Source organism: Scaptodrosophila lebanonensis, unplaced genomic scaffold (assembly GCF_003285725.1).
Source record: "Scaptodrosophila lebanonensis strain 11010-0011.00,11010-0021.00 unplaced genomic scaffold, SlebRS2 tig00000024-arrow-pilon, whole genome shotgun sequence".
Classification (NCBI taxonomy): Eukaryota; Metazoa; Arthropoda; class Insecta; order Diptera; family Drosophilidae; genus Scaptodrosophila; species Scaptodrosophila lebanonensis.
The window spans coordinates 13,813,255-13,839,588 of NW_022060538.1; the positions used below are offsets into that span (position 1 = coordinate 13,813,255).

Genomic DNA, 26,334 nt, shown 5'->3' on the forward strand with positions numbered 1-26,334 from the left:
GTTCAAACTTGTATGCTAGCTGTTAGTGCGAAAGTGTTGCTTTTATAAGCAAACTAAAAACACTTTAAGAAATAGTCACTCTGCATTTATTTAAATGTGCAGCTGTTTTCGAAACTCCGGAATATATGGTATAAAAGATACTCATCTAATTAGTAAGATAATGTCGAATGAGTCAATCGCTTCGCAAATTGCAAACAAATGCAATGCAGAAAGACGCTCAGGAATGCCAAAACGATTTGTGCACTGAAATAAATAATCAGTTAAGATGTTTAATTTCAATAAATAAATTATATATAAACAGACCCGTTTTTATACCCTGTACCCAAAGGGTATATTAGTTTTGTGCGAGTGCACATGGAACACACATAAGGAGGCTTGGTAGACCCCACAAAGTATATATATTCTTGATCAGTATGACAAGCCGAATCGATACAGCCATGTCCGTCTGTTCGTCTGTCTGTCCGTCTGTCTGTCCGTCTGTCTATCTGTCTTTCTGTATGAACGCAAGGATCTCCGAAAGTATAAGAGCTAGAATAACCAAACTTGGTATACAGATTCTCCTGAGCCCGAGAAAGGACGAGTTTGTTCAATTTTTCTGGTCCACCCCCCTCCCCCCCACTCCCCCCTATTATAGATTTTCTATAACTCCCGTAATTCTTGGAATTTTGAACTAATTTTGTAGTCACATTAGGTTAGTGATTATATATCCGTATACCAAGTTTCATTATGATAGAATGATTCTGTAAAAAGTTATAGCCATATAACCAGGCCCAATGCACACATACATACATATGTACAAGTACACAAACACGCATAAGGCACGATTCTGATGTAAATGTAAATGTATGTATGCATGTATGGAATATTTTACATTTAATTTAGTTAATTAATTAAATTAATTTAGTTAATTAATTAAATTAATTTAGTTAATTAATTAAATTAAATTAATTAATTAATTAAATTTCTTTTTTGTGGGGTGGTACAGGGTATTTGAGAGTTGAGCCTGCTCGACTTTGGCATTCCTTTCTTGTTTAGATTTTATGCCCTTACAGTTTTACTTTTAAATTACTTATATCAAAAACATTTTAAACATTCAATTTGGTTCCGATTGTCTACTTAGACAAATATGTTTATTATATAAAAACTATTCTGCAAGGAAATCGCTCATATAGTAAATCAAAAGCACAGACGGACGTGGTTATATCGATTCTTTACGCTGAACATGTATGGATCTATAACATGAGGTCCGCCAATTATAAACTCAGAACTTAGCAGACAACATTCGTAAAATTTTAAACCTAATTGAGACAGCTATGGGTGTATTACATTAGTGCTTTTTTATAATAATTTATAATTAATATAATTTATAATTATTGTTATAGCCATAAATGTAAGCTCTGCTTAGGCTATGCCAACAGCTTTTGTTGTTGCTGGTGCTTTAGTTAAACTCTGTCCTGCGAAAACTCGATAATTAGGTTTCAATTGAGAACGTACATAGCTGTTATTATGTATTATTATTTTTATTAAAAATTCAAAAGTTTATATTTAGGAGATTCTAGGGCAAATAAGTCTTCAAATTATAGAGAAGGGATTGCCAAACAATTATAAAGAAGAAGAGCAACACATTATTTCACAGCAAAGAGATTACTTTTAATGTTATTTTTAAGATCATTGTACAACAAACAACGATAAATATATTATTGTATTAATATGTACTCTTTGGTTTCTTAATATCTTTTAAATGATGCAGGTTCTGGTTACTTTGAAGCACATATTGCTGCAACATTTTTCGGCATAAAAGCAAGGACCACCGATCGGCTCACAGTTATCGGCCAGTTCCTCTCGTTCTATCTACAGGCAGTCGATGATTGCATAAACAGATTTAAAAAAAAGCTACAATATCTTAAAACTCAATCAATAAAAGAAACTTTACCCCAGTAAGAGAATTCTTACGGCTCGGCATCAAATGCTTTTTTGAAAGCCCAGGTATTTTCCTATGCTGTGTATAATCCGCTAGCCATTGGGTGTGAACGACTTCTACTTGCTACACAAAAGAGTTATTAAAAATAAAGCTGATGTTTTGCAATACTTCAGGATTTACCAGGTCAATAAGAAACAGAAGCAAGAGCAATAGCAATATCTTTGTTGGCTTGGAGTCCGAACATTTTCCCATGGCCAGCGACATCGTTTAGTTTCTAAATTAAAGCTGTATACGAAGCGCTGTGGCTTTTATAGAGAAAGACGTGACGAAGTAAATTCACTTTCAAAGTTGAGTCACATATAATTTATTTGTTGCTCATATAAGAAATGTAATGGCTACTCCTAATCTTTTAAAACTTCGACTAAGTGGTCGCAAAGATGCGCTTGCTTAAGTCAATTATCGGTGGACTCTGCCAGACACTCTGGACGGCATCAGCGGCCACCATATTGCGCCAATCGCCGATGCCTTTGAACAAATTCAGAAACATTGTTGTGAACAAGGAAATGTCCTCGGAGTTCAACTTTGGCAAATTGTGGGATGATGCCGGAGGTGGAGGCAGTAACGAAGCCCTGTCTATGGAGCTGGTAGGCTTGGCATGTCCAGTCTAAAAGTTGAATAAAAACAGCTATTGGAACCGTACAAGTTGCTAATGAATTTTCACTTACGGAGCAGACGAGAAGGAAGAGCAGTATCGAGTGAAACGTTAGTGTCGGCAACATTTTCAAATTTGAACTGAAGTGGCCAACCGGGTTCACTTTTAATGCATTTGACAAGATTGGCCAACTGACCTTAGGCTTTAATTAATTGCCAAGTTTTTAGTTTGCCAACACGTATTTAAACAAGCCAAGGAGCTTGCTACATTTGTGCCAATGTTGAAGCAATACTCAGTTAATTGAAGTGCAAGTTAAATATTTAATATCATTGATACGCTGTACAGATAGAAGTCAAAAGTACTTACATATACACGTATATTTATCAATGCGTTGACCTCAAAGCACAGGCTGAGGATGCTTTCTCGATGATTGCTGATTTTCTGTTGGCATTAGGGAAATTCCAATTAAATCGCGCAACGCTAGCAACATTTCCAGATCTTTTGTTTATCAAAATAAATTCGAAATACGTGATTAAAGAATATTAGCAAAGCTATAAGAGTAGCAAGTAAGCAAATAAGGGCTTTAAATTAAAATAAGTGATTCGTAACCCGCATAGAAATACGCAACGTTCGAAACATTTCCAGATCTTTTGTTTATCAAAATAAATTCGAAATACGTGATTAGAGAATATTGCAAAAGCTATACGTGTAGCAAGTAAGCGAAGAAGGTCTTTAAATTAAAATAAGTGATTCGTAACCCACATACTTGTAGAAGTACGCCGAAGGTCAACATAGTACGAACAAAGGTACATACTATATATACGAGTATTTAATTATTATGGAATTATATTTACAATTGCGTTCTTTGTTTGCAATTGTAAGTGCAAGAATTTGTTTTCATCATTGCCAAAATAAATAAAGACCAATCACAGTTACTCGATTATATATGTACAGCTGAAGTAAATAAATACCAAAAAGGCTTCGGCATTGGCCCATATTTTTTAAAAGAAATGTATGTTTGATTTATTTGGCAGGTAATGCGTAAGTAAATACAAATATTTAAAATGGATTTTAGGTGACACACTGATGCAGAAAGCCATGGCAGCGTACTGTGCAGCATTCCTCATTTCGGTAGCACTAAAAAGAATTAAATATACAGCGTTTATTAATCCCCAATTAGGTTACAACCTAGCAAACCTACTTTAGAGCCCACTGCCTTGCATTGTTGACGGGTATCAGAGTCTTCAGGTTCGATGGCATTGCTGCTTTCAGTTGGTTGTTCAGTATTTGCAGCAACTTCGGTGATAGTTTCATAAGCATCCGTCTCAGTCACTTTCGCCGCTGACTCACTGCTACTTTCTTTATCGCCAGCTGCGTCGATGGCCACAATTTTAACCTGATCTTCAATAGCTCTCGTTTGTCGTCCATAAGTGACTACATTCGGTTGATATTCACCGAATGTGTTATCCAGAACGTCCGTATAGCTATTATAGCCGGGTTGCTCGTATTGCGGACTAAGAAATGGATACGGATAGATATTGCTATAGCTTCTTGTGCAGCGATACAAGTAAGTCAAGCATATCTTGGTACAGCAATCCAAGTGGGTTTGACACTACAAGTAGAGAAAACATCTATACAGTTATAGAATATAGTACATTGATAATGGCAATCTCACGTACATATTCTCCAAATCGCGCGCACTGCTTGGGTGCCGTTTGATCCCGGAGAGCATATTGGGCATCCACACAGCTGATTACAAACAATAACAAGCCGATTTGTAAAATAACACTGAGCTGGCGGTTGAGCAACATCTTGTCGATTGGAAAGTAGATCTTCGACTGTTGCATTGAGAGCCCAAGACTCGAATTTAAATGTCGTTGTTGACAAAATTGTGCTGAATATCAGCGAGCAATCGAGAGAGCGAGAGAGAGAGAGAGGAAGAGAAATATAGTGTAAGTATGAAAGTCATAACAGTGGGCAGAGAGTGCCAGAGCAAGCAAAATCGCAAGACTTGGATTTAGCTCGCTACAAACAAATATGGGAGATCAGCTTTATTAGCTGCATTTCGAAGTTTTACGTTCTATTGAAGCCTATGAGTTCGCCCATATGTCCTAAGTTTCCATGACTTCATTGGAAACTGTAAGCAAATATTGTTTTTATAGAGAGGAATGCTAGGGATGAGCTTGAGATATAAAGCTTTCGCGCAGATAAAAATATATCTACTTCAATTGTTTCTGTATATTTTTGCTGTTATAGATATTTACCGCCATTTATTTCATTAATTATAGCACTTTAAAACCATTTTACGATATTTCAAATACACGTTTATTGTGAATAATAATAATATTATTACTAAGATCCCAATATTTCCTCTAGTTTTCAAGCTACTATATCCTGTGCTCACATTCCGTCAAGGGGCATTATCACGATCAGCATTTCATTAACACTCTTACTAGGCACTTGAACTGCATCTGTTCGATCGATAAGAAAAGCTTTCATAAAAGCACTCAAGTGCATGCTTGTCTGATAAGGAGGGAGAGAGCGAGAGACAGAGAGAAAGAGAGAGAAAGAGAGAGAGAGCAAACAAATGGTCACGAAAGTGAGTTCGAGAGTGTGACGATTGTGGGCCAAGGATGGTGGCCAAGTGCAAAAGCCCTGACCTGCCATAAGTAATATTTCAATAGCCAATAATCGAGGCTGTAAGTGTTTTGGTATTTTGGCGCGTGTAACAACTGAGAGACTCTTTTACGTCTCCTCCTGACCATCGCCGACCTTATCTTATCAGCCTCATGAGTGCGCAGATTACTTTAATGTAGAAGCAGCGCCAGCAGCTCGCTCGTTCAGTCTTATTTGAGTTGCCAACGCGTTCGGTTGGGTGCACCTTCGGACTTAAGCTCGTCGATATGATAACGTACATAGTAGTTTTTGTGTTTATGATATCTTTGGGCTTGTCAACCGTTCGGGGAGAGTTTGCCGCACTCGAGCGCCCGTTACGTCTACCCAATGATACATATCCCCTAAGCTACCAGATACATATCAGCAGTGACATACACCTGGGTGATTTACGCTTCAACGGAAATGCCACTATAGACATAGAGATTAGGCAGACTACGCATGAAATTGTGCTCCATGCCAAAGAACTGAAAGATCTGCAAATATCTGTGCGCGCGCGTGACTCCAACGAACCAATCTCGGATCTTTTGCACACCTACGATCCTCGCGGCAGTTTTCTCATCATATATTCGCCTGAAAACTATCAGAAATTTAAAGAGGGGGAACGGTATATAGTGGAGATAATTTATAGAGCAGATATGCAAAAGCGTAACATTGGTCTATATTGGATGACTTATGAGACCGAATCGAATCAGACTGTGTGAGTGTAAACATAATTTAAAATTGCCGTCCAATGATAAGCTTGAGATTAGTTGTTGCTGTTGCTGCCGGCGCTAAATTCAATGCCAACAACAATGCAATTCATTCTTCATTTTTAAAAAGAGCGTCGATTACATAAAAACACACAATCGGCCACACATATACTACCAGTACAAATACCAGTACATATGGCCGATAACTGGGTAAAGACCATTATACTTTTGCTTTTGTTTTGCACGCTTTTCATTAAATCTGCCGGCACAGTCTTGACTCCAAACACAATTAATATAATCGTCAAGAGCTCGGACCTTATCAATTCATAAACGTACGTCAGCTGGCAGACAACGATTAAGTCCATACTTGTATGTACAAATACTTGTATGTATTAAAATACATGTACATGCCTAATACTACACAATGTTAATGAATGCGCAATCTGTTTCTTTGTAAATGAACACGATGTCAGTGACTGAGCCCTATTGATAGGCGCAGCACTGTCTAACACACAAGTAAGACATATTTACGACACAATCAACACATCGAAAATAAATAAGTAAACACTCATGAATGTGTGCTACATAATCAAAAACAAACAATTTGTTATGATTCAGTTTGACTTTAGAACTTGTATAAGTTTCTTCATTGATTGATTTCTCTGATAATAAGCGTTTATTTTTGTTTCCCTTTGATGCAAAGCTTAAATTTCTACTAGAGTGGATCAAATAAAAAAGACTTTATAAGCTGCTCCAAATGATTATAATTAATCATGAATCAGTGCCAAGAATTCTAAGGCTAGGCTAGATGAACGATTCCGATTTTTTCCAGTTTTCAGCAACGGATGACGCCAAAATAATTATTCATGAGAAACCCACGATCTTGACCTATGAAATTATGGGTTAAATTTCAAATCAAATTTAAATACGTTCCCAAAGCCGGGAGTTATTTCTAAGCTATCTCAGGCTTGGTTCAAGCCCCCTATAATTAACTGCAATCAATTTTAATTACAGCTATGCTGCCGCCACTCAAGCCGAGCCGACATACACACGACTGATCTTCCCCTGCTACGATGAGCCGGCGTTTAAGTCCAACTTTACCATAAAGGTGACACACAGTGCCAATTACACGGCCATATCTAATATGCCTGTACACCATGTGCAACAGCACGGGTGAGTTGATTTAACTAAATCTACTACTATACTATATTTCACTTATTCTTTTACATTTTTCATTTACAGCATTTCTGATGAACTTGCAACTACCATATTTTACGCAACGCCACCCATGTCCACGTATTTGGTGGCATTCGTCATTTCCGATTTTGAGAATATTACTGCGAAATATCGCGGTGTGACGCAACGCATTTATACCTCGCCAGCAACGAGGGAAAAGGGGGAGCGGGCATTGAAGAACGCAGTCCGAACTGTAGCAGCTTTTGAAGATTACTTTGGGATTAGTTATCCGCTGGAGAAATTGGATCATGTCGCATTAATGAAAAACTATGGCGCTGCTATGGAGAATTGGGGTCTCATCACGTATAAAGAGGATAATATAATACAAGACCATCCGACCGATATTTATAAAAGCCTTAAGGACACATTAACGCAGAATCATGAGATTGCACACCAGTGGTTCGGCAATTTGGTATCTCCCCAATGGTGGACGTATGCTTGGATGAACGAGGGCTTTGCCACATACTTTGGCTATCTCATCACCGATTTGGTATGCCACCAACTTATTATTGTAGTTAAGCTTTTAAAGAAAATCCTTTTCAGCTTTATCCCGAGCAAAAGGTGATGGAATTCTTTATAACGGAAATTGCCGAGCGTGCTTATACCTATAACTACCTAGCCGTTCGTCCTATGACGCACTATGTAGAAAAGGAGTCCGACATTATGTCATTGTTCGACATCATCACGTACCAACGTGCCGCGTGTGTCATTAAGATGTTTCACCATGCTTTCCATCAGAAAACTTTTGTACGCGGCATAAGTCACTATCTTCAGAAATTGTGAGTCAAGCTGCGTGCCAATGGCTGGGCAAAAGCATTACAATTGGACTGGTTAATTGCAATTAATTTGAAGCAGTCTCTCTTTTATCTGCCAGCCAGTACACAGTGGCTAACGAGATGAAGCTGTTTGACTCACTCCAGACGGTGTTACTTGAAGATGAGCGCTTTCGGGAGCAATCCTGGGTGCATTCAGTACCAGAGATCCTACTCTCATGGACGCATAGCGAATGGATACCAATATTGTCAGTGACGCGCAACTACGAGAATGGCACCATCACGTTCAGTCAGCATTCGAAGCATTCCAAGCGCGAACGCTGGTGGATACCCCTCAATTTTGCCACCTTGCAGAGTCCAGACTTCGAGCAAACACATGTCGACTACTTCATGCCGCCTCAGTCGCACCTTACGCTTACCCTGGAGGAGCTGGGTCTTCAGCTAGACGGCCGCGATTGGCTGATTGTTAATAAGCAGCAGACGGGCTTCTATCATGTGCTTTATGACGTCGACAACTTGCGTGCCATTGCTAGCCAGCTTCAGCAGAATCACACGCTTATACATGCTGGCAATCGAGCGGCGATCTTTCAGGACCTCACATCGGCGATCGAGCACAATGAGATCGAATCGGTAGAGGTGGTATTCGAGTTGCTCAAGTATTTGGAATTTGAAGAGGATCTGACTCCCTGGAATCTAGTTGCTGACACCATCGAATTCTTTAGACGAAACCTATTCGATAGCTCGGCATTTCCATTGTACAAGCTCTTTGTGCGGCGCTTAGTCTCGCCAACGTTTCACAGACGCTTCCATAATTCTGACCCCCGTAATACCATAACAGCTGCTGCACTGATCGACCACAAGATACTTGAAATGGCGTGCATGGCGGACTTGCAAGAGTGTCTCGACTTTACGCACAATTTGGCACGCGACTACATGTTCAAGAGGATTCAGTTCCAAAACGATCATGATTTCAACGCCATGTACGATACAGTTCTCTGCCTCGGCGTAAGATACCTAAGCGATGAGGAGTTCGGCCAGGTGCTGCAGTTACTGCAGAGTTCCGATCGTAATTCTGTATACTATGATGATTTGATCTATTCGCTGCGCTGCACACAAAATCGCGAGCACTTGTTCCAGTACCTGAACATATTGTTGGGCGAGAATACGACGCATCATATCATGAACAATAAGGAATCAATGATGTATCTCTATTATCTGTTTAAATCAAATATGGCTGCCCGTCCTGTGGTCTGGAATTTTTTCGAACAACACTACAAATTGCTCTGTCAATCACAATTTTTTGTTGATCACTTCAATCGCATTGCCGAGTACATGCCTCAACATCAAAGGGCATACGTAAGTGTATAGACGACGAAATCATATCTCAGCACATTCTTATCTTATTTTTATTTCCACAGCTCATTAGCTTACATGAAAGTATAGCCAAGGAACTGAAATTGGTTAATCCCGATGCGTTAGAATTATTAATCGACATCAACTCAGGCAATGTAGGCAAAAAAATTAGGAATACTGAACAGTTTTTGGACAAGTTCGAGCTGAGAATACACAAATGGCTGGTTAATGACAATCCCACGGGCGTTTTTTCAGCATCGCTTAACGTGGTCAGTGGTTCAGCTCGGCCGGATAGTCTGTGGCGCACAGCCACCCAATTGATGAGTAGAGCATTACACGTGCGGTTATAGCAGGACATTTTTAGTTTTGCCCATCCTAAGCCATTCTAAGCTTTAAGTTTAAGTTAATAAAATAAATTAGATTGGAAAATGTTGAAATTAGATGCAAATTCAATTAATGTTAAAACAAGTATATGCTACATATTCGGGGTCGTGAGTCAAAGATTGTATACTGTATTCCCCTTTTTAAATGTATTTATATATAAATGGAAGTATCATTAATTTAAACACAAACATACTTATTATGACGTTGTGGCTTTGCAAAATTGTCTGCTAGCAGAAAAAGGATATATGCACAATATTTAAAACTGAGAAACTACTTTGCATGGAAACTGTCAGACGGCATTAGGTCTGCAACACCTCCTTCTTAAAAATATAAGATATAAGTTAATGTAATATTTAACCCATTTGCAAAGGTCTTAAAAGCTCAGCGATTTAAACAAAAATTGATAACAATTAACCGCAATATTATAAAGCAGTTTGTCCTTACTGACTGGATAAATGGTTAATGGATTTCTCTCAAAAAAATTGTTTTTTTTTCATGATTACCTTTCAAACGATTTGTACTTTAAAGGACAAGACTCGCAGAGACATTGAATATGTTAGTATATTATTTTAACAAAATTAAATTAAACAAATTAGTAGAAGAAGGCGGAAAAAGACGATGTTGATATACATAATTATTAAATATAAACAAAATTGGGTAGAGCAGCTATTTTATAAACAGTTTCCAAGTCGACCTTCATACAGTAGTTCACACCTTATATTGTTCAGCAGCCATATAGATGTTCAAAGCGCGATAGCACAGTACATAGTGATTATGAAAGTACTTAAGTGCATAACTGCTTTTATACGTATGCTAGAAAAATTAAATGCGTACACGAAATACGCGTATTTTAAAATCCCATATCTGTCTGTCTGTTTCAATCAATATTACTGTTTTAGAGCTGTCGCATTGAAATTTATGGACATATAGTGCATTAGATATCAAAATCGACCATGTCAGATCAATAATTTAATATCAACTTTTATATTTAAATCATGCCACTTTTGAACATTTAGATAGCACACACACGAGTCCATATGTACTACTCATAAATAGATCCTGACCCATGACCAGATTTCTCCTTCTATTTTTTGTTGTAAGCTACAATATATAACTTCTCAGCTCAATTTTATAATGTATTTTGTCTTTTCTCTGCTCCTCCTACTGTCAACAATGACCAAGTCGAAGTCCAAACTCTAATACAAGGGCTCTCTTAAAATATCATATTTTTATTTGAAAGTCACTTTACGAACTTTAGTTGGTTATTATGCAAATTTATATTATTCCATATTAATAATGTTATCAATATTGATATAAAGGACAAAAATAGGAATGGAATTCGGCACCGAAGTTTCAAGTTCGCAACTGTAGATCTTTGAAATATATACAACAATTTTTTAAATATTCTGAAGCAGACATAAGCAATATTTCCAACCAAAAATTTGTAAACTTTAATGCAATTTAAACGCATAAATTAAAATGCCTTTATTAGGAGTACGTGCTGCCCGTAACTGATATTATTTCCATTCTAAACATAGCAATTCCGATTTGATAACGACTTGAATCGCTTAATGCCTGTTATGGATAATCAGTCTCGCCAGTCAAATATTAGAAGTCATTGTACGCATATTAAAAACAAAACTGAATGTAATGCATCCGTTTTAGATACAGTTGGACTTGAGAATTTTTCCTAATCGAGAGACAATGAAAAGTCGGTATAGTACATACATACTATATTTAGAGCACGAGTTCAGTAATTGACCAATTTAAGGCATTATTGTTTACTATGCTCAAATAAACTCACAACCGATAAGTTTCAATGTGCTTTTTATCGTAGAACTATTACCAAATTGGTTATGGCGGTATCTTTATTGGTCTATTCAAGGATTAGATATTGAAAGCCTTTATAAACGCATTCAATTTACGATGGACTTTCAGTCGTCAATTTTTTAAGCGCATACCATGGCGCGTTTTAGATTAATTAGTTGCTTTCTGCTGGTGGTTGCCAGTTTTCTGCCAACGCAGGCATCTCTCTTGAGTCCTTTAGATGATGGACAACTCGAAACAAAGGGATACTACAAATATGACGATCGTCCCTTGGATGTTGGGCAACACGAAACGAAAGGATACTACAAATATGACATCATCAGCCCGCGAGCTGACGAAGTAGCTAATTACCGTTTGCCCAACAACACAGAGCCAGTCCACTACGATGTTGAACTGACTACAAATGTGCATACTGGCGAGAGAGCCTTTGTTGGTGTTGTTAGTATTAATATAAATGTGATCGAAGATACAAGGACAATAGTTCTCCACGCTCGTCAAACGACAAGTACTAAGGCAACCATTAGGGATACTGAATCGGCAACGTCGACAGACATTCCACTTACAATCGACTACAACTCTACGCTTGAATTCCTGTCGTTAACCCCCGAAGATAATTCTGTAAATTTTCTGGCGGGCACAAAATGGCAGCTGACCATCGAATATAACGGCACCTTACGCGCAGATATGGGCGGATTCTACTTGTCCTCCTACACAGATGCAAATAATGAAGTGCAGTAAGTGCTTAGACCATGGCTTGTATTTCTTCACATAACGTCTGTTCTGTTCAGCTATCTCGCCACGACCCAGTTTGAGAGCACAAATGCTCGTCATGCTTTCCCCTGCTACGATGAGCCGGCGAAGCGGGCTACCTTTACTATAACTATCAATCATAGTCCCACGTACAATGCTATATCGAACATGCCCGTGAATGCGGAGAGAAGCAGTGAAGGTGTAACTGCCTTTGACACAACCCCCATAATGTCCACATATCTATTGGCTTTCATTATATCCGACTTTGAATATACGGAAGGATCTTTCCACGGCTTGCCCCAGCGTGTATATTCCCGCAAAGGTTCGACAGGTCAACAGCAGTGGGCGCTGTGGTCTGGTTTGCTCCTCGAGTCAAGTTTGGCAAACTATTTTGATGTGCCCTTCAAGCTTCCCAAACTTTATCAGGCTGCCATACCAGATTTCTCTGCGGGCGCCATGGAGAATTGGGGCTTAGCCACCTATCGTGAACAATACATGTTGTGGACTAAAGAGGGAAGCACTGTTAATGCCAAGACGAATATCGCTAATATTATTGGACATGAATACGCACATATGTGGTTTGGTGATCTAGTTTCCATTCAATGGTGGACCTATCTGTGGCTCAAGGAGGGCTTCGCCACAATATTCTCCTATGAATCAGATGACATTGCCTACCCTGAATGGAATATATACCAGATTTTCCATGTTAGTGACTACAATAGCGCGCTGATAAATGACGCAGCTGAAACTGCCACGCCCATGACACACTATGTGCAAACTCCTTCAGAAATTTCTGGACGCTACAATACCTTTTCGTATGCCAAACCTGCTAGTGTGCTCTACATGTTTAAGAACGCTTGGACCGATCCCGTCTTCCGACTGGGTCTGCACAAGTATCTAACTGACAAGTAAGACATCCATAATTATTTTTCAATTTCTTTTCCATATTTTCCAATAACTGCATTTAATTACAGCGAATTCCAGTCCTGTGATGAGTGGGATCTGTTTGATTCGCTTCAGCAAGCAGCAGATGAGTTAAATTATAATTTGCCGACAACAGTTGCCAACATATTCTCTAGCTGGTCGCAACAGGCCGGCTATCCATTGCTGACAGTGGAACGAAATTATGAAGATGGCTCCTTCACCATTAAACAGGAGCGGTACAGCAACGATAAGAGCACTACGAATTCGAAAAATTGGTACGTGCCCATTAACTATGCAGTAGCCTCCAATCCTGATTTCCGTGACACGAGCGCCTCCTTCTACCTGCTTAATGAACCGACACTCAAGGTGGCAAACGACCTATCTAGCAATGATTGGCTTATATTGAACAAACAGTCCACTGGTTATTATCGCATCTTGTACGATGAACGCAATTTGGAACTGATCGCCGATGGTCTGATTCGACACACTCATAAGATACATCCACGCAATCGGGCTCAACTATTGCATGATACCTATCGATTTGTGGCCACCGAACGCCTGAGTCAGGGCACTCTGCTCAATCTGTTGGTATATCTGAAGAATGAGGATCAGTACGCACCCTGGTCTATTGCCAACAGTATTTTTGCCACCTACGATCAGTATCTCCGAGGCGATGCCAATTACAACGAATTCCAACTCTTTGTGATTAATTTGGTTGAGGACTTTTTCGACAAGATCGGTGTCAACGAGGTGCCCGGCGAACATTATCTGAACAACTACTTGCGTGTAGTGCTTATAAGCTTGGCTTGTCAGGTGGGCAGCGAGAAATGCTATGTGCAATCCAACAATAAACTGAAACAAGGTCTGAGAGATGGGATCAAAATTGAGCCAACACTGCAGAACCAAATCTATTGCAATGGCCTACGCCAAACCGAGGATGCCCTTTACAATGATGTCCTTAATTTACTACTCAATTCCACAATTGCTTCGAATCGCGTGTTTTACATTTCGGCCCTTGGTTGCTCACAAACAAAATCGCAATTAAGTAGCTTTATTGAAGCCTCTATCGATACCAACAATATCCTTTTGGAGTCCGAACGCACTTCAATACTCAGCTCAGCTTATTCTCGCGGTGAGGTGGGCCTAACCGCTAGTTTAGAGTTTTTGGAATTAAACTGGGAGGAATATGGTAAACTAGGGACGGGAAGCTCAAAGCCCTTGGATACAGCCATACGCGGAATCGCCAGTTATGTTGTCAGCGAGAGCCAACGGACTCGGGTAGGTGCTGATTAAACCAAAAATAGCTATATTATTAAGGCAATGTTATGTTTCTTTTCAGTTAAATGCATTGGTTGAAACGGTAAGCGGGTCAGAGCTGGTCAACGCGGACCTAGACACTCGAGTAGAGGCTGCCATAAATGCCAACTTCGAGTGGCTGAACTTGCATCGCGATCCTCTGCTGAATTGGATCATTGATTACCAAAAGGAGGAAGAAGGTAACAATGGAGGAGGTGATGGCAGTGGCGCGCTTACTGCTTCCATAACCACTATTGTGTGCGCTTTGATGCTGGCATTAAATAAGTTGTTTTAAGTTTCGCAGACACAATTTTCTTTAATAAACTCAATAGTTTCTTAACCAAATATTTGTCACCCAAGTGCAAAGGGCTATTTGTGTGTGTGTTTGTTTTTGTTATAAAATACTCCTACTCATGTGATAACCATTTTAGCGCTTAATTTGATTGTTCCTTTTTGTTGTTATCGACGTTTTATAGCAGCACTTGATATATTGATAAATCTTATCGCCAATTCATCGAATTAATATAGCCGTGATATTTCAGTTGGCTTATAGCAATCCATTGCATAAATGTATTGATTGGTTTATGAATTTGGCACGTGGTCGGACTACGCACAGCGCTGGGAACCACTCTGATCAGAATGGTCGGAAACTAATGCTTAAAACTTTAGCCCGTCGGAAGTTTAAGCTTGTACCCTGAAATTCTGAACAGCTATAATACAAACAAGTAGAGAAGCTAAAGTCGGGTGTCCTGACTTTGAAATACTCTGTTGTAAATGTGTTTAGAAAATTTATTAAAATTAAAAAAATTAAAAATGAGTGAGCGTATGCCTTCGTATGTCTTCGAAATTCAAAGAATTACGGGAGTTATGGAAGAGCACAAATTGCAGGGGAGTGGGGGGAGGGAGGGAAATTCCGTATTCACGAAAGGCATCTTGGACTAATATTTGGTGCTTCTAGGCCAAATGCTACACATAAGGCATCTTTGTGCAAAATTTTGTGTCTCTATCTCTTATAGTCTCTGAGATCCAGGTGTTCATACGGACAGACGGACAGACCGTCAGACAGGGCTAGATCGACTCGTCTTGTCATGCTGATCAAGTATATATATACTTTGTGGGGTCTTACATTTTTCACCTCGCGCAAACCTAATATACTCTTGTACATTTCATCTACAGAGTATAATAACATGTGCTTAAGTTTATCAGCAAATGGCGTTCAAATCTTTCAATGTTGCCACTTCATATCATTTGACCATGGCACACTGGTCCAGTGCTATAGAAATAGGAGCTAATACAAATTTACTTAGCCTATCAAATGCTATTAAGTGCAGTATAATAATGTCAATAATGTTTAAAACTTTGTTGTTTGTATAAGAAAAAAAGTTATCTTCTAAATAGAGATTACATTTTTAAAGAAGGTCACATTAAAGAAATAAAACCATCGAAGTATCGCTCTAATAAAATACTATTGGGAACTTTCAATAATGTTTCTTTAAACTTAATTTAAAATAATTTACAACTTAATTGAGACGTTATTATAAAAAGGGGTTCCCATTAAAGAATGCAAATCATCAATTAGAATATCCCTTCACCGACTTAAACTGGTCTGGAAAAACTCGTTGATAAGCCGGAAATGGCGATTTTTATAACAGTAGTCCAGTAGTCCAGTACCTTGTGGCGCTACGAGCAATAACTAGACAGCCACTCCAGTCATAGACCATTTAATTTACGTCAATATAAGTCATGGCTTGATCTGAGTACAAACTAAGTCCGTATATTACCAATGGAGTACCAATGACGATGATGTGCAAATTATACGATTAGAAATAATCTTTATGTTCGTTAATGATAAGCAAAAATATACGGCCGTAATTGGCAGTTTGAATAAGTCCGAAGAAGCTTTATAAGTGAGCCGCGTGCGCGTTCTGCCCATAGTTCCCGCTAACTTCACGACAACATCATGTCACGCGTGAATCGCCTTAGGCTGTGCGCGCTAATACTGTTTCTGGCCGCGACGGTCGAGGCTGCAGTTTTTCCTTTCCCACCTGCCGAGGAACTACGCAGCCTTGAGAACCCAAATCAACGGGACAGCGCCTCGCCACGCGCCGAGGAGAACTACCGCCTACCCAACGAAACTGTGCCAATACACTATTCCATTGAGTTAACGACTAGTGTGCACAATGGAGAGACTCCATTTAGTGGCAAAGTGATAATCACTTTGGAGGTAGTGGAAGATACCGATCATATTGTTGTGCATGCACGTCAGCTAAGGGAATTTACGGCAAGCATTAAAAGCGTGGATGCAGGTGCCACAGACATTACACTGAAGGATAGTTATGAAGAGGAGCGAGAGTTCCTTACGCTGTCGCCAACTGATACAAGCATCAGTTTTGCTGCCGGTACTCAGTGGCTTCTAACCATAGAATACAAGGGTGATCTGCGTACGGATAATGGTGGCTTTTATTTGTCCACTTTTACCGGCGACAATGGGGAAACCCGTTACTTGGCCACAACACAGTTCGAGAGCACAGATGCTCGCCATGCTTTCCCCTGCTACGATGAACCGGCTAAGCGTGCAACCTTCGACATTACACTCAATCACGATCCATCATACAATGCCATTTCTAATATGCCCAAGAATGAAACTAAGAGCACTGATGGCGTAACCGTATTTGAAACCACAGTAAACATGCCCACTTATCTGATAGCCTTTATTGTTTCCGACTTCGTGTCCACGGAGGGTGAATTAAATGGCCTGCCCCAGCGTGTTTTCTCTCGTAAGGGAACCGAACACGAACAGGAGTGGGCTCTGACGTCGGGTATGCTGCTGGAGAAACGACTGTCGGGCTATTTCGATGTGCCTTTCGCCCTGCCCAAGCTAGATCAGGCTGCCTTACCCGATTTTGCTGCAGGTGCCATGGAAAACTGGGGTCTAGCTACATATCGCGAAGAGTATTTGCTGTACAACTCGGAAACCTCCACGGTTAACACTCAGACAAACATCGCCACTATTGAAGCGCACGAAGATGCGCACATGTGGTTCGGTGATCTTGTTGCCATTGAATGGTGGGGCTACTTGTGGCTCAAGGAGGGCTTTGCCACACTTTTTGAGAACTTGGCGACTGATTTGGTAAGTCTTCTACAGTGTTTACAACCGAAACTGTTGATTATATTTCGTATTTTAATTAAGGCTTATCCGGAGTGGGATATATTTCAAACCTTCCATGCGGGCTCTTATCAGAGCGCCTTAAACTATGATGCGTCTCCTACTGCTCGGCCTATGTCACACTATGTGGAAAAACCATCTGAAATTTCGCTGCTGTACGATTCGGTTTCCTATGCAAAGGCAGGATCCGTCTTAGACATGTGGCGTCATGCACTGACCAACAAGGTCTTCCAACGCGGTCTACATAACTATTTAACGGCTAAGTAAGGCTCACTTACTCTACTTGTATATAGTATATCGACTGGCTGACCTGTCTTTCTTTTACAGCCAATTCTCTGCAGCCAACGAGAATGATTTGTTTGAGGCCATAGCCATAGCAGCCAAAGAAGAAAATTATCCTGTTCATGACAAGATTGTCGATATGTTGCCCAGTTGGACACGACAGGGTGGAGTACCATTGCTCACAGTAGAGCGGAACTACAACGATGGCAGCTTCACCGTGAAGCAACATCGGTATACCAACGACAAGGACGATCAAAACGAAAAGAAATGGTATATTCCCCTTAACTATGCGGTACAAACAAACCCCGATTTCCGTGACACCGAGGCTACCCATTACCTGCTAAATGAGGAATCGATAGCGGTCTCCGATGCCAAAGTATCAAACGAGGCCTGGCTTATACTGAACAAACAGTCTACAGGCTATTATCGCATCAATTATGACGATCGTAATTGGCAATTAATCATCGATGGTCTCATTGATCGTCCCCACAAGATCCATCCACGCAATCGCGCTCAGCTAATAAGTGATCTTTACCGTTTTGCAACTAGCGGTCGTGTGCCTCACAGCACGCTGCTTACTCTGCTTACCTACTTGCCCAAGGAGGATCAATACGCCCCGTGGTCTACTGCTAACACCGCCATCACTCTGTTCAATCGCTACCTTAGCGGCGATAAGGATTACGACAACTTTAGGTTCTATGTTAGCGAGCTGGTGAGCGAACAGTACGATAAATTCGGAGTTAATGACGTGCATGGCGAACAGCATCTTGCCAAGTTCACAAGAAATTTGATCATTAACCTGGCGTGTTTAGCTGGATTGGACAGTTGCCTTAAAGAAACATCGGCCAAGTTGGAAGCCCTAGTTAATGAGGGCAAAACCATTGAACCGAACTTACAGTCGCCTGTCTACTGCAATGGCTTGAAGCAAACAGATGACTCCGTCTACAACTTTGTTTATGAGAAATTAATGGACTCTACCGATCAAGCGGAGCGTCGTCTGCTTATTTCATCACTAGGCTGCTCACAGAATTCCAATCAGGTGAATAAGTTCGTGTCCAGCAGTATCGATGCAGAGAGCAAGTTACGCGTGCAGGAACGCATTACATTGCTGAGCTCGGCCTATTCCCGTGGCGAGGTCGGTCTATTGACCTCCATTGAGTTCCTTAACGAACACTGGCAGGAGTACGGCCAATTAAATACGGGTTTTGGTGGTGTAAACCCCCTGTACTCGGACATTGTCGGCATGTCTGCCTATGTCGTCAACGAAAATCAAAAGACTAAGGTAAGCTTGCTAGAAAATAACCTAGAGTCTTTGCAAAATATATTACATTTTTTTGGTTTATTTTTACAGCTCCAAGAGCTTGTTGACAAAGTTAAGGGCTCTGAATATGTACCAACAACACTGCAGGATAGTGTGGACGCCAACACCAATGCCAACTTCCAGTGGCTTGAGACTAATCGCGATCCATTGATAAACTGGGTGACCGAAAAATATCGCACTGGTGGAGGCGCCTCTCTCACCACATCTTTCGCAACCATCAGCATGGCCATATTCCTGATAGTTACCAGACTGTTTTAGTCTAGATATTACAAATTTTTAAGTTAGGTTATGATTATTTGTTTCCCAAGAATAAAATCCACCATCCAAGTATAATGACATCACTTTTATTGGAGCGGTAACAACATAACAATTTATTGCCTTATATAACAAAAATCGTGCTAATATTCCGGCAAATAGTACATTTTAAAAAGTAATAAGCCCTCATAAATCCAGTCACATGCTAAGCGTGGCGACATCTTATTATTTCGGTATTGCACGCTCCTAAGCAAGCCTTTTCCATATTGCATAACAAACTTTCTAACTATATAGCACCCATAAATAGCTCAACAATCAATATATGAAACTTAATGCCCATAGCAACGATATGAATAATAACATGAGTGTCGATAATGTAAAGAAACACAATGTATTTTTTATGACTTAGTAAATCAACGATCAAGTTGGGCGCCATTAAATCTCATCATCTTGAAATGACCAATCATTGATAACGATAGAAAAATTGGCAAAAATAAACATTATTTGATTGACTTATCGGGCAGAAGGCTCCATAGGAAGTGTTTTTAATATTTCATTCTGATTTTCTATGGTCAAGATAATACTAGTGGTAATGAAATGAAACAGATTAATGAATCATAATAATAATCAATGAAAATTTATATAAATCTTACATACTATACTCGCGGTAAGGATAATTTTTCTTCGCCTACAAAGGCAATATTCGAAGTCTAGTACTTTACTACTATATGTAACTCTTTAATCCGTAAACAAGAACGAATGCTACTTTCGAGCAAGCCTCACGAGGAAATATAGTATTGTATACCCTGTACCCAAACAAACTGAAGCCGCTGAGTTAAATGCGCCCAAAGAAGCAGCAAAACGAGGAAGAAGAAGGCGAACTTGTTGCTGCAGTTTGGAGGGTTGTACTGGCGAGAATTTGTTTCGCTAATAACTTTTCTTAGAATTGACCGAATTAAAAATTAAAATTTTAAACAACAGTAGATAATTTTAAATAAATTATGTGTGCAAAGTTTGGTTTAGGTAGCATTTGAAATTTGGACGTTATTGAGGAAATTCTGTAGCGGGGAAAGAAGGGCAAAATTAAAAAAAATAAAATAAACTCGTCCTTTCTCGGACCTCGGAGAATCTGGATGCCAACTTATTCTATTGTAGCTTTTATAGTTTCTGAGATCCTTTCGTTCATCCAGAGGGACGGACATATCTAGATAGATTTCTCTCGTCATGCTGATCCAGAATATATATACTTTATGGGATCGGAGATGCTTCCTTCTGCATGTTACATACTTTCCACAAACCTAATATACCCTTTTTACCCTACGGGTACAGGGTAAAAAACAAGAAGAGGAGTGCTACAGGCGAGTGGGCTCAACTCTTAAATACCAAATTATCAAATACCAAGATTGGTAATTCTAGCTCTTAGAGAGATCGTTGCGTTTATATGGCCCGACAGACAGACGGACAGTCAGACATAGCTATATCGGCTCGTCTTGTCACACTGATCAAGAATAGATGTACTCCTCCTGTATCTTACATACATTTCAACAAAACTAATATACCCTTTGGGTATAGGGTATAAAAACGAACCCGCTCCTCCAGTCTGTGGGCGTAGTACTAGAATGGAATTGTTTCCCTAATAACACTTCTTCTGGAGTTATGGACAGTTTTAATAAAATTCTGTAGCGAGGGAGGAAAATCAAATTCTAGAAACTCATGTCTATATCGTTTTATCTCGTCATGCTGATTAATAATATAAAATGTACCCTTTTTACCCTTGAGGTCCAGGGTATAAAAACACTTTCGGTTACAAATACTTTTTAGCCAGAACTATTCGGTTCGTTTCTGAAAGTTTAATGGTGTTACAATAAATACATTTAGTTTTTGGTATACGTCTGTCATTACAGGCACAATTGCCTGACTTTTATGGCAACTCACAACGGATAAGATAGCCAGCCCAGCCGGCTTGCTCATATTAATGGCTTAAATACGAACACAATTACTACTCGTATTGATAATGCATTCTAGCTGCTTGTTCAAGTATTCCTCCAGAGCCATAGTAAATGTGTCAAATTGTCGCAACTTAGTGTACTGTACATATTAATATTGTAATCCACATAAAGGCACATAAAGCACAGCAAAATTCAACGAACATCATTGCAATTGTGTAAATCATAAAGGGGCGTTGAAAGCTTATCGTAATCGGCGCATAATCTATAAACCTAGCACACATTATCTCGGCTCATATAAAATATTTAAGGCTGCAGATAAATTGCTGATATAGTTGGTTAGTGAGACTGTTCCTTATAAATTGAAGCGAACATGAGTGGCAAGGTTTAGTTGTTAAACGTCTGCTAACTAACTAGTCTCGATTAATGAGCTAGTAAAAATCCTTAAATCGATCGAGTGAGTGAGTGCAATGGATATATAGAATTGAATGATTTACAGCAAGCCATAAATTGGCGCAATGACTGCTGATAGTTCATATTGTGTATAGCTATACGTTTGAAATGTTTGTTGTGAAATACTCAAGTGATTGATTTCAATTGCGTCATAACCTCGTTGCAGAAAAATGTACGGGATACGTTTGCTTGTTGTCCTGACAGCGTGTCTGTCTATCGTCCTAGGCGACACTCGTGTACTAGATCAACCCGTTCCGTTCGCTGACGAGAATTACAGACTGCCGATCAACATTAATCCCGTCAACTATAACATCACATTGCGTCCCTATTTGCTGGAGAGCGATGGCGACAGGCGTTTCCAGTTCGACGGTGAGGTATACATTGAGGTGAAGCCAACTGAAACCACAGGCACAATATCGCTGCACTCCAAGAGCTTGACTTACACTAAATGTGAATACTGGACTAAGACGACGGGCACCCCAACGCCTCAAAATATAACCATCACTGCTCCCAACAATGTTACCGATATATGGGCGATACCGCTATCAAGCCAGTTAACAGCTGCTAATTCCTACATTTTTCATTTTGTCTACGTCGGTCTTATGGAGGATGACATGCACGGTTTTTATCGTAGCTACTACACAGACGACAACAATCAAACCAAGTATATGGATTAAATGTTTATGTTAGTTTATACGGCGCTAATATTTCCATCAATATTTGCAGATGGCTTGGATCTACGCAGTTCCAAACGAATCATGCGCGTCGCGCCTTCCCCTCCTTCGATGAACCTCAGTTCAAGGCTACATTCGATGTTACCCTTATACGCCACAGGTCCTACAATGCTGTGAGCAATACCCGCAGAATTAGCTCCTCATCTGCAAATGGGTAGGTTCACTAATATTTCATATAGAATATTCAATTTATTTAAAAATAAATTTATCCCCCGACCTCCTCTACAGGGAATACTATACAGATGTTTTTGCAACAACGCCAACAATGTCTACTTACTTGTTAGCTTTCATCATTTCTGAGTTTACGACGCGTACAGATGGTGTCTTTGGCGTTCTGTCGCGTCCTGAATTCTACGGACAGACTCAGTACAGTTTCACTGTCGGTCCTCAGATCCTTGCTAAGCTGGGAGAATACCTTAACTTAAGTTACTATGATCTTGGTAATGACAAAATGGATATGGCTGCTATACCTGATTTCTCAGCTGGTGCCATGGAGAATTGGGGTCTGCTCACCTACAGGGAGCGCAGCCTGCTCGTTGACGAGTCGGCTACCACGCTCGCTTCCCGACAATCTATAGCTGCCGTTGTAGCGCACGAACAGGCTCACATGTGGTTCGGAGATCTTGTCACCTGTCAATGGTGGAGCTATACCTGGCTGAATGAGGGCTTTGCACGCTACTTCCAGTACTTTGGCACCGCTTTTGTTGAGACAGAGTGGGATCTAGACAAGCAGTTCGTCGTCGATCAAATTCAGTCTGTCATGAGCATGGATTCAACGAATGCCACAAATCCGCTTAGTGACGAAGACACCAACACACCAGCTGATCTCAGTCGAATGTTTAACAGCATTTCCTATAACAAGGGTGCCTCCTTCATACGAATGATCGAGCACACAATGGGATCGGATAATTTCCAAAAATCATTGCAGAAATACTTAGCAGACAAGTAAGTAACTCAATAAGCTAAATGTTTTATTTTCCTCGTTTAATCAATATTAACATTTTGACTTTTTCCTTTCCTTGTAGCCAATATAAACCAGCATATCCTAAGCTTCTGCTAGACGCTTGGCAATTGTACTGGCCCGAAAACAGATTTAATTCCAGCTCTGAGGACATATTCAACAGCTTCACTACTCAAGTTGGATACCCTCTGATTAACGTCGATTTGGCTCAAGATGGGCGAAGTGTTAAATTCAGCCAACAACGATTTTTGCTTAAGGACAAAGATATTTCTAATTCCAATCTTGCCTATTATGTGCCAATCACTTACACGACCAATGTAGAAAAGAACTTTAACGATACTTCAGCCAAGTTTATCCTCAAGCCCTCCGAAACGAAGGAAGAAACTCTAAGTCAAAACGCTAGCTGGATAATTGCCAATATTCAGGAGACAGGTTACTATCGTGTCAACTATACAGAGAGCAACTGGAATGGTATTCGAAAGGCACTGTATGAGTCGAGCTGGGGTGGCATCTCCGAGCTAAATCGGGCACAAGTGGTCGACGATCTGTTCAACTTGGCACGCTCCAGTGGTATTACCTACGATTTGGCATTGGGTGTGTTGGAGTACCTGGAGACAGAGACTAACTATATACCATGGACATCGGCGTTCAATGGCTATAACTTTTTGGCCATACGACTGGGAACAGACACGGCACATTTTGGCAACTACATACAGCATCTGACATACAAGGTCTATAACCAACTGGGCTTCTACGAACTTAACACAGACAGAGCCCTGGACATTTATCTGCGCACCAAAGTGCTCTCCTGGGCTTGTCGCTATGGCAGTTCCGATTGCATCTACCAAGCTAAGAACTACTTTAAGTATTTGGATTCAGTTCCAAAGAACATTCGCTCAGTTGTTTACTGTGTAGGCTTACGTGAGGGAGGCACATCAGAGTTTGAATCCTTGTACAACAAATTCAAAAAAGAAACAGTGGCCACCGAAGAAACTCTGCTACAGAACTCGTTCGGTTGTGTGAAGCAACAGGCTCTGATTGAGCGTGTTTTCAAATTGGTGATCTCTGATGAGATCCGCAGACAGGACAAGTCCTCTGTGCTAAGCACGCTGTATACAGAGAACAATGAGAACGTGAGCCCTGTTTTCAAACTGGTCACAGAACAGCATGAAGAATTGGCCGAAGCGTAAGTTTTTAAACCTCAAATACTTTTGTATTTTGTTTCCCAACAAAAAAATCACTCTCTGTTTTTTTGTTATAGCATGGGCAGTTATTCCGCTGTTGCGACGGTTATTTCCAACCTTGCTGCACGCTTCACTGAAGAGTCACAGAAAAAGGACTTGGAGGACTTCACCACCAACAACAAACATAAGTTCGGTAGCTCTGCCACCACTCTCGAAACCGCTGTGAAAACAGTGGAAGAGAATTTGGTGTGGGCCAACGAAAAGCTGGGCACTTTCCGCACATACCTCGCCTCCCGCAATGGCGCCGCCACTAAGAGCGCGTTCACCGCACTTACCCTGGTACTTCTGGCCCTGGTCACACTATTACGCTAAGAAGTAGATAAAGGAGATAAAGCTACGAGCAATATTATATGTACATACTACTCGTATATGTGCGAGGAAGTCAAAATCTGTGCCGTGCACTTAAATCCAATAAAAGTATTTTAAATTTGTACAACTCATCCTGTAGATTGTTATTTCCATAAAAATGAAATTAATCTGATAAAGCTACCTACCTTCTGTAACTATACATGATCACAATAATATTTCTTACATACTATGATTCATACAAGCACCGTATTAACAACTTGCAAGAGAAATATTGCGTTTGGTCTTATGTTTCTAACGCCCTTAAGAAAGCAGGGCAGACCCCATGTTCTACAAGACGAAACGAATCTGTTCAAGAAAAAGAAGCATCGGGCTTATATGTATGTAACTGCCGAATAAATATTAAAACTAGTTTGTAAAAACTTTGTTCCTTTTGAAAATATTGAAACCAAATTAAGTATTAGAAGATTTGTTTTTACAAAGAATGATGTCTCAATGATTGAAACGAATCGAATTACTATATTATGTAGCTGCACATAGAAAAGATGGGTTATATTATATGTGTATATTATCAAAGATTTGTAAAGCGCATTTGCGAAAGTTATTAAAGCTTTGGACTCAAAAGCTCACGAAGGTATTATATAATTTCATAATGAATTTAGCATAGCATGTACTGGGTTTTTAAGAGTAGGGTCCGCAAGACTAGCACTCCGTTCACATTTAACTTTAGATCCGAAATGTTGTAGGTTGCAGTTTTTCGCTCTTGCCACTAAGTTTCTTACCAAGTCAAGAGGTTTTTATACCCTGTACTCAAAGGCTAAAAGAGTACACTAGTTTATATTGAGTTATGAACACCATATTTTATGCGAAGACTGTATTCATATCGCATATTATATGGTCTGATGTGGACTCTGTAATTACGATTAATTACGTCACTTGCGAAAGTGGAGTACTGATTGGATTAGATAAGAAGACTAAGGTCGCTATTTGTGATTCTCATCGGCCTTAGGATAACTACACTGTTACTTAAAATTTTATACTTACTAAATTTAAATATATAATATAAACAGTACATATGTGTATAGTTCCCGGTAATAATCAGATCTTTCATTTGGACATATGGTTTTTAAAATTTTTTTTTTAATTATACCTCATAGAAGAACACGTTTATTTTTATTACAGCTA

The 26,334-nt window shown here is 39.8% G+C and overlaps 5 protein-coding genes across 5 annotated transcripts; 4 read left to right on the forward strand and 1 right to left on the reverse strand.

Moving 5' to 3' along the window:
• Nucleotides 1-3,568: 3,568 nt before the first annotated feature.
• LOC115621549 lies at nucleotides 3,569-4,392 on the reverse strand. The gene is made up of 3 exons (XM_030515217.1): nucleotides 4,253-4,392; nucleotides 3,775-4,185; nucleotides 3,569-3,710 (listed from the first exon to the last, which is right to left on the reverse strand). The coding sequence occupies exons 1-3, from the start codon at nucleotides 4,382-4,384 to the stop codon at nucleotides 3,645-3,647; spliced, it is 609 nt and encodes a 202-aa protein (XP_030371077.1). The 5' UTR covers nucleotides 4,385-4,392; the 3' UTR covers nucleotides 3,569-3,644.
• Nucleotides 4,393-5,506: 1,114 nt separating this feature from the next.
• LOC115620322 (endoplasmic reticulum aminopeptidase 1) lies at nucleotides 5,507-9,737 on the forward strand. The gene is made up of 6 exons (XM_030513515.1): nucleotides 5,507-5,946; nucleotides 6,953-7,111; nucleotides 7,181-7,664; nucleotides 7,718-7,953; nucleotides 8,049-9,303; nucleotides 9,366-9,737. Exons 1-6 carry the CDS (start codon nucleotides 5,507-5,509, stop codon nucleotides 9,648-9,650), a joined length of 2,859 nt encoding a protein of 952 aa, XP_030369375.1. The 3' UTR covers nucleotides 9,651-9,737.
• Nucleotides 9,738-11,640: 1,903 nt separating this feature from the next.
• Nucleotides 11,641-14,828, forward strand: LOC115621357 (aminopeptidase N). The gene is made up of 4 exons (XM_030514979.1): nucleotides 11,641-12,245; nucleotides 12,300-13,169; nucleotides 13,236-14,463; nucleotides 14,525-14,828. Exons 1-4 carry the CDS (start codon nucleotides 11,647-11,649, stop codon nucleotides 14,774-14,776), a joined length of 2,949 nt encoding a protein of 982 aa, XP_030370839.1. The 5' UTR covers nucleotides 11,641-11,646; the 3' UTR covers nucleotides 14,777-14,828.
• Nucleotides 14,829-16,432: 1,604 nt separating this feature from the next.
• On the forward strand, nucleotides 16,433-19,583 carry LOC115621163 (aminopeptidase N). Its single transcript, XM_030514723.1, has 4 exons — nucleotides 16,433-17,611; nucleotides 17,672-17,910; nucleotides 17,975-19,211; nucleotides 19,281-19,583. The coding sequence occupies exons 1-4, from the start codon at nucleotides 16,442-16,444 to the stop codon at nucleotides 19,506-19,508; spliced, it is 2,874 nt and encodes a 957-aa protein (XP_030370583.1). The 5' UTR covers nucleotides 16,433-16,441; the 3' UTR covers nucleotides 19,509-19,583.
• Nucleotides 19,584-21,772: 2,189 nt separating this feature from the next.
• Nucleotides 21,773-25,283, forward strand: LOC115621254 (membrane alanyl aminopeptidase). Its single transcript, XM_030514850.1, has 6 exons — nucleotides 21,773-21,908; nucleotides 22,071-22,568; nucleotides 22,631-22,792; nucleotides 22,867-23,583; nucleotides 23,664-24,785; nucleotides 24,861-25,283. Exons 2-6 carry the CDS (start codon nucleotides 22,075-22,077, stop codon nucleotides 25,153-25,155), a joined length of 2,790 nt encoding a protein of 929 aa, XP_030370710.1. The 5' UTR covers nucleotides 21,773-21,908; nucleotides 22,071-22,074; the 3' UTR covers nucleotides 25,156-25,283.
• Nucleotides 25,284-26,334: the final 1,051 nt, after the last annotated feature.

Coding starts and splice junctions, on each gene's coding strand:
- LOC115621549 (XM_030515217.1), bottom strand. CDS start 4,384: ATGTTGCTCAACCGCCAGCTCAGTGTTATTTTACAAATCGGCTTGTTA. Junction 4,186..4,252: donor GCGCGCGATTTGGAGAATAT/GTACGTGAGATT, acceptor CTCTACTTGTAG/TGTCAAACCCACTTGGATTG. Junction 3,711..3,774: donor GCAAGGCAGTGGGCTCTAAA/GTAGGTTTGCTA, acceptor AATTCTTTTTAG/TGCTACCGAAATGAGGAATG.
- LOC115620322 (XM_030513515.1), top strand. CDS start 5,507: ATGATATCTTTGGGCTTGTCAACCGTTCGGGGAGAGTTTGCCGCACTC. Junction 5,947..6,952: donor ACCGAATCGAATCAGACTGT/GTGAGTGTAAAC, acceptor TTTTAATTACAG/CTATGCTGCCGCCACTCAAG. Junction 9,304..9,365: donor CTCAACATCAAAGGGCATAC/GTAAGTGTATAG, acceptor TTATTTCCACAG/CTCATTAGCTTACATGAAAG.
- LOC115621357 (XM_030514979.1), top strand. CDS start 11,647: ATGGCGCGTTTTAGATTAATTAGTTGCTTTCTGCTGGTGGTTGCCAGT. Junction 13,170..13,235: donor CACAAGTATCTAACTGACAA/GTAAGACATCCA, acceptor ATTTAATTACAG/CGAATTCCAGTCCTGTGATG. Junction 14,464..14,524: donor GCGAGAGCCAACGGACTCGG/GTAGGTGCTGAT, acceptor GTTTCTTTTCAG/TTAAATGCATTGGTTGAAAC.
- LOC115621163 (XM_030514723.1), top strand. CDS start 16,442: ATGTCACGCGTGAATCGCCTTAGGCTGTGCGCGCTAATACTGTTTCTG. Junction 17,612..17,671: donor AGAACTTGGCGACTGATTTG/GTAAGTCTTCTA, acceptor ATTTTAATTAAG/GCTTATCCGGAGTGGGATAT. Junction 19,212..19,280: donor ACGAAAATCAAAAGACTAAG/GTAAGCTTGCTA, acceptor TTATTTTTACAG/CTCCAAGAGCTTGTTGACAA.
- LOC115621254 (XM_030514850.1), top strand. CDS start 22,075: ATGTACGGGATACGTTTGCTTGTTGTCCTGACAGCGTGTCTGTCTATC. Junction 22,569..22,630: donor GACGACAACAATCAAACCAA/GTATATGGATTA, acceptor CAATATTTGCAG/ATGGCTTGGATCTACGCAGT. Junction 24,786..24,860: donor CATGAAGAATTGGCCGAAGC/GTAAGTTTTTAA, acceptor TTTTTGTTATAG/CATGGGCAGTTATTCCGCTG.